Genomic DNA, 13,279 nt, shown 5'->3' with positions numbered 1-13,279 from the left:
TATTTAAGACATATCATGCACTACAACCAATACAAACCTCCTGATATTCAGGGGAGTGTGATTATTACACAAAAAGGATTTCTTAATGATTTGGTGCTTTTATTCTATCAAACTACAATAACACTGATATATAGAGTTTTATTTATATGTATATGTTTGTAGAAAGAGATGAAAGCAATAAAATACAGATGTGCTCAAATGAAAAGGAACTACAGCTTACAGAAAAAAGAATCACAAAGTGTTGACACTACATATATAAAAATGTAAAAAAAAAAAAAGTTTTCAAACAGCACAACAACAGTATACACTCTGATTTTCTGTTTTCCAATTAAGTTTGTATCGACTCACAGCTAAATATATTTACATTAGAAAATATAGCATTCATGACCATGTGGGATATTCCTGAATCAGCAGACCTGTTCTGAGAGCTGCTTTTGTTCCCGTGCGCAGACTGAATGTGAAGCAGGTGGAACATGAAAATAAAGCTCCTCCATCCTGTTTCACGGGCCCTACAAAATGGCCCTCTGTTCTCCCACACCTGGTGCGGTTAACTCGCCTTCCAACCCAAACACGTCTACCCTCCGCGGCTGGAATTGTGGTTAACCTTTTCATCTGCGAGCACCGGCCAGTGTGGCGAGTCTGGTTTCCATTAAGGCGTGTGAAATTTCGGAGGTTCAGAGGTGGAAAGGATACAGGTAAAAATGCAAGGTAAGCAGACAACATGTTATTCCACTTACAACTGAAGGGTTGACTCTACGGGGAACAAAATAGACCTTTGGGGCTTTCAATGCTACGCTCTTTATATAGATATTTCTGTATTATAGTGATTCTGTAAAGGTCTGGAAACATTCATTAAAAAATTAAACTTTTTAATTTGTTTAATCACTTCATGGCAAAAACGGCATGCAGAAGCGCCAAAAATCCCTAAATGGGTACGTTTTCAACCCCGGCTGAATAAAAGTTGAGGGTTTTAGTGCCATAAAGTGATTTCAGATAAGACCTGCTGACTCAGATCCCTGAGTAGCTTTTTGAGGAAACGTGGGAGCGCCTGAGGTAAACCGAGGCTGTTTTTCACAGGAACTCGGGTAGGTTATTTTTCCCTCATGACCATGTGGTAGTAGTGCTGGGTGTTGCAATATGTGCCGTAGTACCCTCCCGCCAAACAACGACATCTGAAGAGAGAACGCATTACTGTGCATGGTGCGGAGGGTTTTGGGTGAAGTCGGGACTTCAGATTTGTGCAAAATCATATTGAACTAATGCCTGATCACGCATTAGGTGTAAAGACAGAAGTCAATCACGTAAAGTGCCTGAGTTATAGACAATCACTGGAAAAAAATCACTCCAGAGAACTCAAAAGACTAAGATGTTCATATGAATCCATGCTAGAGCCGTTCAAGTTTTAAAAAACAAAAAACAAAACTTGTGGAGGTAAGGGTGGTATTCTGAGGGAAAAAAATGAAATAAAATAAATGTAAAAAGAAATTTGGAAAGAAACTTGGATATATCTTCTTTTTATTAAAGTTGTAAATCTATACAACACTGTATATCTTAATATTCTGTAAGAGTTTTAATTTCTCATTAATTTTAGCTTAAAAACATTATAATCAGAATCATTACGACTTTTTCCAGATTTTAAATTTTTTCCAGATCATAAATTTACAACTTCTTTAAGAGAACTAAACTAAACACATTCGAGTCCAATTGTAATCTTCATAAATGTATGACTAAATTCTCAAAAAATATATTTTTCTAGTACACACAATAAATTTATTTTTATTTTAGAGAATATAAAGAATTTTTTCTTTAATGTCAAAATACTGTTTTGTTTTTTTTTTCTGATAAATTTGCAATTTTAAGAGTTTCTTCTCACAAATTTAAAATGTAAATTTTAGAGACTAAAGAGGTAGTTTTGTAATCTCAAAGAATACCTAAATTTCTTTGACTAATTTATTACTTAATCTCAGGAAATCTTGACTTTTCTTCTGCATTTGTGATTATGCAGAAGATTATTATGCAGTTGTAATTTTTTCACATATTTATGACCTCTTTTTTTCTAGACAACTTTCTCAAAAATTGTATTTCCCATAAATTTACAACTTTTTTTTCTCTCTTTTCCTCGTAAGTGATGTCCGTTTTCTGGCACTTTTGTGTTTTTGTATATTCATATTTGTTTTAGTGTGATTTTACAGCTTTTTAGTCTTGGAGTTTCTTTCCACAAAAATTCACCACAATCCTAGAACGGCCCTAACACATCTTCATATAATTGTAAACTACCAGAAAAAAAAGATTAGATACAATCTACAAGTGGGTTCAGATACAGTAAGATTTTCACTGGATGGAAAATATTGTGTATATTTGGAATGCTTAGACAGCCAAAACTGGTTTCCCTCACTTCCTTTTAAGCCATGTATGGACTTTAACTTTGGTAACTGCGAGCTATTGATAAGGGTGCATAGGATGTTTGTGTTTCATATGGCACAACTGCAAGCACACAACACAATACTGATGATACAGTCATTACAAAAACCACCGCCTGCATTTCCTGAATAAACACAGCTAAATGCTCAACACCACACATTAAAGAGACAAGATCCCAGTTTTCTGTTTGGTTAAATAAAAAGTATCCACAACCTGCTCATCACACACACGTATATATATATGTAAGCCAGCACAGAAAGAAGTCTATGAGAGAACAGTGAGCGGATGCAGCGACAGCACCAACGAACCCAAACTGAGAGGCAACCCGAGTGGCGTCCTGACTGTCAGGATCTCAGCTTCCTCTATGAGATTTCTCTCTCATTCTGCCCTTTTTTTTGCTGAAGCACCTTTTAGACATCTTTACAGCTACATGCGGGCTGTTAGGTGGAGAGGATTTTACACTGCACTGTCCATGATTTCTCCAACAGCACCCAGAAGCAATGGACCCCTGTTGGACAGCGCATGCATGTGTTAAGGAGCATGGATCCATAGGTGTATGGCTGAGGCGCTCATCTGACTCCCAGACTGAAAACGCTACAGAAACCCCTGCATTATCTAAACTTTCACTACTTTCTAACACTTTCTACTCCTCTGCTACTGCTAATGGTTAATGGCTACCGATAGCATGTTGTCTACGCTTTACGTTATCACTCTGCCAGCTACAAGCTAAGATGTTAGTGAGATAAATAAGATGCAGGGCTAGTGTAAGGTTTGAGATGTATGTACCCAGGACAGAGTCTCTTTAATGGGATTAGACGGTGGTAGGAAGTGAAGGATTGTCAACTGCCTCCACCTTCTGCTCCGGCGAGCAGCAGAGGAAGAGGCGGTTGCCCAGGCTCCTGAAGGCAAACCGAAAGTACATCATATGGCCCATGGCCACAAAGGAGACAGAGATGATGACCAGAAGGCCAAAGGCCTCTGGGTTTGGGGCCAGAATCACCATGATGAAGTGCAGAAGGTCTAAGAGGTAATTCATGGAATTCTGGACGCCGTTGATCACACCTCGCTCTGACTCGATCACATTCTCCTGGATGAGCTGGGTCACTGTCAGGTCAAAAGACCACAGACCTGCAGGGCAGAGGCAAAGATCAACAGTCAGCTCTAATAATCTTTTTATATCCATAATAAAACCGCTTCAGTACTCAACAGTAGCTCTACTAGGAATAATGAGGCAATATTACTGGCATCAAAGGTTGCAGATACTGCAGAGGTCCTGTGGGACATTCTTACAAGTTATATAACAGTCCAACTTGTCAAGCTGCTTGAGTCACCTGTCTGGAAGTGATAATTTTGAAAATTTGCTATCTGGTCAGAGGAAATGAACATGCCAATAAAGCATGAGCAGCAGTTCCTGAACACTCCAATTTCCTAACGAATAAAATAAACACACCTAAGAAAATGGACATCAGCACTTTGGGGTGCGTGGACCTTTTTTATTACCAGTGTTATGACTATAATGTGCAGTGAGACCTTCCCTGGAGTCCACTTAATAACTGCTTCTGGCCCTACACTGATCATCTCCAGCAGGTGTTTTTATAGAAATTTTGTTTGGAAGACCTATCAAACAACAGTATGACCGACCCTGTTGTTGCACGACTTGAAATACAATAGTGTAGCATAAAAGTACAGTCGAAATAAGAGAGAGATGCAAGTCAAAACTAACAATGTTTTTTAAGCCTTTAAAATTCTCCAAACGTCCACTGACTCCTGATTTCAGACGTATTCTTCTCCATCTGGACTCGGCCACTAATAGCTGGCGTACTAATCCATTTTGGTAAATCTCTGCACCGCATCTAAAATACAGCAAGTATTCCCAGATTGGGAAAAAAAATAAACTACTTCACTCACCAACTCTAGCAGCAATTACGCCAGCAAACAGCAGACTAACAGACATGTAGGACTGCATAGGTGGCAGCTCTTGGGTTGGTGCGGCAGTAGTAGGCATAGTGATGTTTCCACCGGTCAGGCTGTGGACAGCTTCAGGCAGGGTCTTCTCTCCAATCAGATGGGTGTAGAGGTCCTGGAAGGGTGAGACGCTGAGGTCGAAGGGGCTTCCAGGAGCGAAGACTGAGATGACACACAGTATGAGGCAGGAGAGCTGGGCCATGCCGGAGATGAAGCCAGTGCGGATCAGGCCACACTTCTTGCGAACCCAAGTGAAGGCGACGGTGCCGCAGATGCCCGAGATGGCCGAGGCTCCCATCAGCAGACTGAGCACCGAGCCATTGAGGCCCTGTGTGTAGGCGTAGCCTGTGGTGATGCAGTCAAAGCCCAGCACCGTCATGTAAAGAAAGGCCAGTGAAAGGCCGGCGAAGAAGATGTTCTGGTTGTAGTAGGCCACCCAGCCGGCCTTGAAGGTGCGCACGGGTTCACCCATCTGGTAGCAACAGCTGCGCTGTTTGGGAGAGTCAGACTTGGCAGCAACGGAGGTTTCGTTCATAAGTGGCTGAGATGACTCCTCGGGACTCTGGCCATTCTCCAAATCTGTCAAAGGGCAGAATAATGGAGGTTCTCGATTACCAAATCTAAAACACAGTCAGTTTTATTCCCCAACGATACAAACAGATAATGCTGCACTTACCTTTTGTAGGGCTGAGCTGTTTGAGCTCCTGCTGCTGCTCCTTCTGTCCAGCTTTCACAGCCAGTGCGGGCGTCTTCTGGTAGACCTTCCACAGCAGTGCGTACTCCACACACATGGAGCACAGGTTCCAGCCAGAGATGAAGCCACAGCCAACGAAATGAGAGCCAAAGGCCATAATCTGGCCCACTAACATGGGAGCCAGGATGTTGGTCAGCTGGTCAATAATCCGCACTGTGGCATTCATATCTGTTTGACAAGGGAGTGGAAGTAGAAGCTAGTTAGTTTAACAGCTAATTTAACACATTGATATAAAAAAGCTGATTATGGTCTTAAAATTCGTGTTTACAGTAATATAAACTAAGAACTAGCACAAGCGGATTGATAAGGGTCAACCAGTTCAAAGTGTTGTGCACCATGTGACCAAATCTTTCTAGCAGCTTGTCACAATCAATGGAAAACTGCAGTGACATAAAAAAAAAAGAAAAAGAAATGTGAGCGAGTCAGCATCCGGGGTTCAAAGTCCTCCCAGCTGAACATATGACCTGATAACAGATCATATGAGGCCTACATCTGAAGATAAGCCACCAGTCGATAGCAAACACCTACCTGCCAACTTGCTGCTGTCCTGACCTGCTACAACAACCACCCAGTCTCTCTGGATGGTAATGGACATGGCCGTGCTGGCAAGGTTGGCAATGTTGGCGATGGTGATGACCAGGATGTAGCAAGTTGTCTGAAAATGATAAAAAAAAAATGTAACAGTAGTTTTATATTTGGACTGACTTTGTGTGATAAAATGACAAATACTCCCATGAAACATGAAAAACTAAGAATCGGATAGATCTAACTCCCTCATGTCATCGAATTCCATTGTAGTCCAAAAACCTCAGTATTAAGCCACAAAGCTACACAGTTCAGTCCTTTTCGATGAACACATATTTGAGTTATGTTGATTTACACAATCTCCTCAAGACCAACAAACTCAGAGGAAAAAAGGAGACAATTTAGGTTCAACTGGAGCGGCTATCCTTGAACCGAACTGGTGGCCTATGTCACCAGCTATCAGTTACCTGTAAAACAATCTTGAGATCCCTTCCTAGGCAACTGAGCTGCCATTCACACCTCCACCACTGTGACCTTAATGACTCACAAACGTCCTCACACGTCTGGGCGTGTCTTGACAATTTCCAAGATCACAGCCCTATAAGAAGATAAACACCTGCAACTCCTCAGCCTTTCAGATGACATGAAACACCTAAAAGGAGTCCAGCTGCCTTCAACTAAAGCATGATTATTTTATATATTCTAAAATAATATATTATTATTATTATTCTTATTATTATTATTATTTTAGATTATGATTTTTATTTAACGTTTAACATTTACAAGGTCATCCATAAACCCATCAAGAATTCAGGTTCGAGTTCAGGTTAACATCTTTTTTGGAACACCCAAAAAGAAAAGCCTGCAGTCCCAAGCTTGATGTGTACCTCGTGGCATGTTCTGGTTTATGAAAATCTGCCTATTTAGCATGTGGTTGAATCTAAATCCAATACGGGGTTTGGTTGGAGTGTCAGAGAAAGTACACATGAGTCCACTGTTGCTTTTTAGAGGATAGCTAGAGCCAGCTTTAGCACTGATTCTCCAACTCTTTGGATTTCCAATGAAAGAATTAACACCATTAACTTAATTTCTCGATCTGTTGGACAGCGCTGTCTTAAGCTTTATTTTACCTGTCATCCCTTTAAATCACTGAATTTCACCGATTTTTTTCTGGGCTATGGTCCCCTTTTCCATGTTTCCCATTTAAAATACTGGGACAAAATCTCCCATTAGAAGAGACATTTATGTTTCATCACTGATGGATCTGTATTGATCCATACTGATTTGACCTTTGACTTAAAAAGGAGTTGTTTCTAGGGTGGAGGAGGGGTCCAAAGTAGTCATTCCTGTTCCAGTACAGCTGCACAGTTTAGCCAAGGGAACAGATAAATATATTTTTAAAAAAGATTTAAAATGCATATTTTTATTTATCTAGCTTGCCTAATTTTTGTGCCTTTGTGAAATTTTATCACAGGGTTATACTCTCCATTTTGCAGTCATTTATGGTCATGTTTGTTTCTGCTGTGACGGTTTAAGGGGGGAGGGGCAGTAGGAAATATGAGACGGGAGAACAAAAGATAGAGGCTAGAGCTGACTGAAGGGCAGAAAAAGCTTCCCAGCAAGTGTTCAATCATCTAAAAACATACTGAATAGACACCAACTGACCCCAAATGTCTAAGTCTGATGACAGGGAAGCTAGTCCTGACAAACCTGGGGGGGGGGGGGGGGGGGGGGGGGGGGCATCACCCGGACCCACTAAGCAGTCTACCAAGGGGAAACACCACCAGAGTAATTATTAAAGATACGATGAGGCTAAACATAAATTACGTAAGGTTGTGCACTCCGCTACAATCTGCAGTAAATGCCAAAACTTACAAAAACAAACACTAGAAAAATGTCAATGTTGGCTACACCACAGTGGATAATAGAGAGACGGCAGTGTGAGCTGAGTGTCAATTGAGAGTATGAAGCCCAACAAGCTCAGATGGAATCTGTCACAGTGATGAACATCTTCAGGAACTTGTCTTCAAAAAGTGGGTCATTTTAACTGGCTGCAAAGCATGGACCAGATCCCTCAACAGAAGGTGTCAAGGGTAAAGGGAACATGAGTTTCTCAACTTTTTCTAACTCTCAAAATCCGACCTGATTAGCTCTTTAAGAATGAAATCAAATGTCAACCGTTCCCACTACGTGTCAAATCAATAACTTCCTGTTGAAAAAAAAATCTATATCATTAGTTAAAATTAAAAATTTCAGCAGAAACTGCACATTTTTCTGAAGCAGACTCTGTTTGTGGGTCTGTGCATGCATTTTCACACAGCTGCTCTGGTCAGTATAGAAACAATAAAAAAACAGAAATGCTTCAGCAGGCCCAGCCACATTTCTCTCTGTGTCATGTGACTGGCCTTGAACAACCTGCTGACTGCACAGCGTTCAGCAAGACACTAAATCTCCTGTTTCACCAGTCTCTCACCACCTCCACCAGCAGTCCGACAACAGCCAGCCCTCTGAACTCTCTGACCGCTAGAGAAATAGCCCCATTTTCCCACAGATACTTCAAACACAAAAGAACAACGCTGGAGGGCTTCTGTGTTTCAACCCGACACCCAAACCCGTCTCCTGTGATGAACGGAAACTTGAACAGTTTGCAGTTCTGGATCTCTGGATCGCGGAGATCAAAATATTGACAGTGAGGGAGCTCCTGTTTAGTCACATAGCTCAACAAGTGTAAAAAAGAAATAACTGAAACACCTGGTCCCCAGTAGCTTTCCTGTTGTAGTATGTATGTACTCGTATGTTAAATCTACTGCAGGCTTGAGAATCTACTTGTTTTCTAACCCCCTTTACTCAAGATTCAAGATTCGTCTTGAAGTGAAATCAAACTTTAGAGAAAGTCATTGCTGACTTTCTCCTGGAAGTGTTTCACTTTTTAACTGTAATGCTTCACATCTGCATTCAGGGAGAAAAACTGAAGTCAGGTACAGATTTAGCTACAGAGAAGTTTATGTGGACACTCTTGGATCAATGCATTAATAAATAAATAAATCTGAGTAATCCTCCACATGACTCCTTCAGAATCAGCTAATTATTTCAATCTTAGTTTATTTAATTGATCCAAAGCAAATCTTTACCAGCACACTTTGAATGTTTTCAGAGTTGCTGAACCTGTATTCAAATTTTTGGATTTTTCCAATATTTTGAGCCCTCATACCTTCATAATCAAACGAGATATACATCTGAAATTTTCAGGGCTGAAAAACTTTGTTAAAACTAAAAATAAGTCAACTTCACAGCCACTCCAAGTGTCACAATCTAAGGAAAAAAATCTCATTTTTGTACAGTACTATGAAGGTGATTTACGTCTTAACGTGCCATGGTAACCTGCTCCAGAGCACGTTAAGTTTCAGATGAAAACCAACAGGTATGAAATTAACTCCTACTGACCAATCTTCAGAAAACAGCATCACCATTCCTAAAAGATTTCATTACAAGGAGAATAGGAGCATTTTAATGTCTTTGTGTTTCCCTGATAAATATAGATCTTTTGACGCAACTTTATTTCATTTTGTTTTTTTTATCTGTTGGCAATCAAAACTCTACAACAATTTTATTTTACTTTAATCGTTAACATTTGATCCTAACCAGGACACCTCCACTTTAATTGCTGACATCATATCTAATGTGTAAACTACATTTGAATATTGATTTTGTATTTAATCTTTACTCTCAAACCCTTAAATAGTAAAGACTCCACAGCAGGGAAAAAAAACCCTCAGCCTCAGCCAGAAAATAATTAAGTGTAATTAAAATTTTTATTTTACTGCTCTGTACACTAAAGATCAGAATAATGGTTTTCTGCATTAACTGTTTCTTTTTAACAACAATGTTGCGTTTTGCTGTTATATTTAAAAAAAAATGTTTTTTAGAGATTTGTGATCACCATTTGATCATAATGTGATAATGTCTCTGACTGGAGTAGGTGACACTCATAGGGATTGCTTTCTCTGGACGAGTCATATGATCATGTGAACGTGCAGGTCTGAGGTGATAACCAGCTTTGTATGATAAACTCTTTCGTAGTACAAGGTGCTGGATTTGCTATGAAACACGTAGCAGCTTATCACCAAAGCTTATCAGCTTTCGCTTCTTCAAGTTACATCCTGAAGAAGACAAAAGCTGCTACGTGATGGTGTAATTTACAAGTACTTCAGTTGTGTAAAATAAAGGCCTTAATTAATTTTTCAGACCTACCTTGTTCCCTTACATGAGCACCAATGGTTTAACGGACATGAGTAGTGCTACCTGATCCAGGTACAGTTTTTAACAGAACTTTAATGTGAATATCATTGGTACTTATAAAAGTTATGAGGGATTAGAAATTTGGGATAAAACTCATTTAACAGAGTGAAAACGGGCCCACTCCTGTGTACTCTGAGGGCCTAGAAAATATTCATAGTATGAATGTATGAATGTAAGGTTCCCAAGGTTCACTGAACTATGGGAACCTTTCTCGGATTTGACTGATTTTATTCAGAATAAACTTCATGTAAACTCAGTTCAAGTGCCATGTTTTGTCCAACTGCCTCAAGAGCGGCGTTATTTATTTTAAGGAGGAACTGATGACAATAGAAAGAGTTTTGCAAATATGAATACTGCTATGTCTTGAAATTTTAACTTGCTTTGGTGTTAACTGTTGGGTCTTTCCCTTGAAATCATGAGCAGAGAGAAAGAGGAAACTTAAATGAGGAATTATTGATTTCTTATTTATTATAAAAACAGAAGTTCAGTCTGTTAGAGAGAAATTTGTACTCATCAGCAGTCATGTGTACACCGGATTAGATTTGAAAGAAAAAAAGTTTAAATATCTAAATAATTGATTGGTGTACTACAAACTAATTATGTGTATTACTCATTTTCACTTTCACATTTTACTGTTTTTCCGCTGTTAACTGTGTTTGAATTATTTGATATATTGAAGTGAATAGGTGCTTTTAGTTTGCATTAGAATAAATTATCTGATAGGCCTCTTTCTTTTTAAATTTTCTATTAAATTTTTTTTTTTACTATTTTTGATGCTTCAGTAAGTATCTGTGGGAGTCCACTTCAGGCTGTGTCCTGATAGTCGTTTGATAAGACAGGTTACACCCACAAATATTTTAGAAACAGGCTCTTTCTACTGCTTTAAAAAAAACCACTAAAGCATTAAATACTCAAGTGTAAATTCTACAGATTTTGTTCATCGATTTGCTTATAATAAGTTTATGATTTCAAGATGATTAACTTGAGTTCAAATGAACATTAAAAAATTCTAGTGGAGCTGTTGCAATCCTCTGTGGATAAGCTGTGCTCACTCCATAAATCACACTGACAGGGGAACTCGCATCAGTGAGTGAAAGTAGGAACGTTTCAACCTCAGCTTAAAGAAAGGAGGTAAAAATGCTTTCAGTGCAAATCCCCACCAAAACAGGTTGAAACAGGACAGGGGATCTTACCAGAATCCATCCATTGTAGAGCTCCGTGAGCTGGTCTTTGAACTGGAAAACAAGCATGAGGAGGACCCCGCACGCGATGACACAACTGTTCTGGACCAGCAGCGAAGTCTGGGCCACTGTGGAAAGACCACGACAGGCATTAGGGACAGAGATCTGATCAGACACAACACATTCATTATGGTGCAAAGAAGCTCATTTCATGTCTTTGCCAAATTCTTCTGTGTAATTATTTTCCAGTTTAACTGTTAAATGTCTGTGTTCAAGGGAATTCATGTTCACAGTCAAACACCTGGTTTTACATCCCAGACTGCAGTAACTATTTACAGTTTTCTTTGTCCTTGGCTGACGGTGTTGACTCAGGGCAAGCTACAGGTCCTGGCCCTTATATGGGCCAAATGTCAGAGGTGTTGTGACATCTGACCAGCAAAAAGAACTGCCAGAAACCCAATTCAAGCCCACCAAACTGAGCCAAAAAGTGCCACACATAACCCAGATTAAACTTACCTTTAAGCCTGGGGTTTTTGTCCACCCAGTCCCCGATGATGGCTCCCAGCAGGAGCACCGAGCCAGCCACCACCAGCCCATACACGGCAGTGAGCAGCAGGCTGTTCCCGTACAGCTCCACCAGGAAAACTGCCACAGCGAAGTTCCACATCCGGTCACCCTGAGGAATTTAAATTCAGATATTCAGATATTTAAAGCTATTTGTAAATAGAGTACTGTGTGGCTAGCTGCAGGTGCAAAAATAAGTGAGTTTGCACAGTTGTAATGACATATAAAACAGCAATAACAAAACTAATAACGCATTAGGTTTGATTTAACACTGGATGGCCACAAATAAATATAGTCATCAAGGTGAACATGCATACATTTACTGTGTGATGTCAGTTAGATGGACATGAGCATGGTTATAATACAATGCTGGTTATAAACAGTGTGTGCTCACCCATGTTGACAGAGCGTGGCCCATGTAGATGAGAAATTTGGCCGAGGTGAAGAAGTCTCGGGTGGATTCTGTGGAGAAAACATGTTACAGCTGGTGTTCGATACCCATCTGTGACACTCAGGCTCCTCTCCTGGGAAATATTCAGTAATTTCTCCTGCAACAGAAAAACAACTCACCCATGCACGTCTTTTTAGTTCCAGAGTTATCCATTTTAAAGCTCTTCAGATAGAAACAACCGGCTTGATATGTCTAATATATATTCTCTCTTTTCTGCTAGATCCCCTTTTGTAATGCAAAAGGAGGTCGACTCCGACTACCTCTGCACCTAACTGACACAATAACCGGAAAAAACAAAAGAAGACACGGCGTTTCTCCCTTTTTCTCCTCTCCAAACTTAGCTATCACTGTAGCTGAAGTTGGAAAGAAATGATTTTATAGCCCGAAAGGCCGGGTGGGTCGCAGGGACACGAAACCGGGAGACGAGCTCCTGTCAGCTGGGCTCCTGTGGACTGTCTGCTCGGCTCTGCTCTCCGCAGCTGCTGCTGCTCTGTTTACGACCCGCCTCGAATATACCCCGCGCGGTCACGTGACTGCCCTTTCTTTACCCCTGTGTCAAAACCAGACGCGGTCCTGCCTACTTAAAGAAAAAAAAAGAAGAAGAAGAAAAAAATGCACTATAGGAGCAGAAAATGGTGTCATTGTTACCTTGTTACAGTTAAACCCTCCGGTTCCTCTCACAAAGGTGAGCTTCGGTTTTAAATGCTCCCCTCCTCCACTTGTTTACCTCCTAGCAACATGCATGATTATTTACTATTATTGTTATTCTTGTTATTCTTGTTGTTATTATTATTATTATTATTATTATTATTATTATTATTATTATTATTATGATGATGATGATCATTATTATTGAAAAGAAATTCAAGTTTTATACAGACATTTAAGAAAAATAATAAAGATATAAATAAGGAAATTAAACTGTTGGGTAACTATAATGGACACGAAATTGAAATTATTAGCTAATAGCATGCATGACAGTTAAAATTGTTAGCTAAAAAATACATTAACAATGTTTTTATCTTAAATATTTTGAAAGACAATTAAAAAAATGTGAATAGTAATAAATGTGTTGAATATAAGGCTTTCCCTCCTTGCGGGGGTTCTGCAGGTTTCTTC

At 39.8% G+C, this 13,279-nt stretch overlaps 1 protein-coding gene across 1 annotated transcript; it reads right to left on the bottom strand.

Moving 5' to 3' along the window:
- Positions 1-2,342: 2,342 nt before the first annotated feature.
- slc40a1 (solute carrier family 40 member 1) lies at positions 2,343-12,653 on the bottom strand. Its single transcript, XM_080902074.1, has 8 exons — positions 12,280-12,653; positions 12,104-12,171; positions 11,662-11,821; positions 11,158-11,273; positions 5,669-5,795; positions 5,063-5,308; positions 4,330-4,965; positions 2,343-3,549 (listed from the first exon to the last, which is right to left on the bottom strand). The coding sequence occupies exons 1-8, from the start codon at positions 12,311-12,313 to the stop codon at positions 3,233-3,235; spliced, it is 1,704 nt and encodes a 567-aa protein (XP_080758200.1). The 5' UTR covers positions 12,314-12,653; the 3' UTR covers positions 2,343-3,232.
- Between the last annotated feature and the right edge of the window lie 626 nt (positions 12,654-13,279).

Source organism: Rhamphochromis sp. 'chilingali' (genome assembly GCF_963969265.1).
Source record: "Rhamphochromis sp. 'chilingali' genome assembly, chromosome: 14".
Classification (NCBI taxonomy): domain Eukaryota; kingdom Metazoa; phylum Chordata; class Actinopteri; order Cichliformes; family Cichlidae; genus Rhamphochromis; species Rhamphochromis sp. 'chilingali'.
The sequence above is the reverse complement of the archived record's forward strand: the minus strand, read 5'-3'. Positions and strand labels throughout refer to the sequence as shown.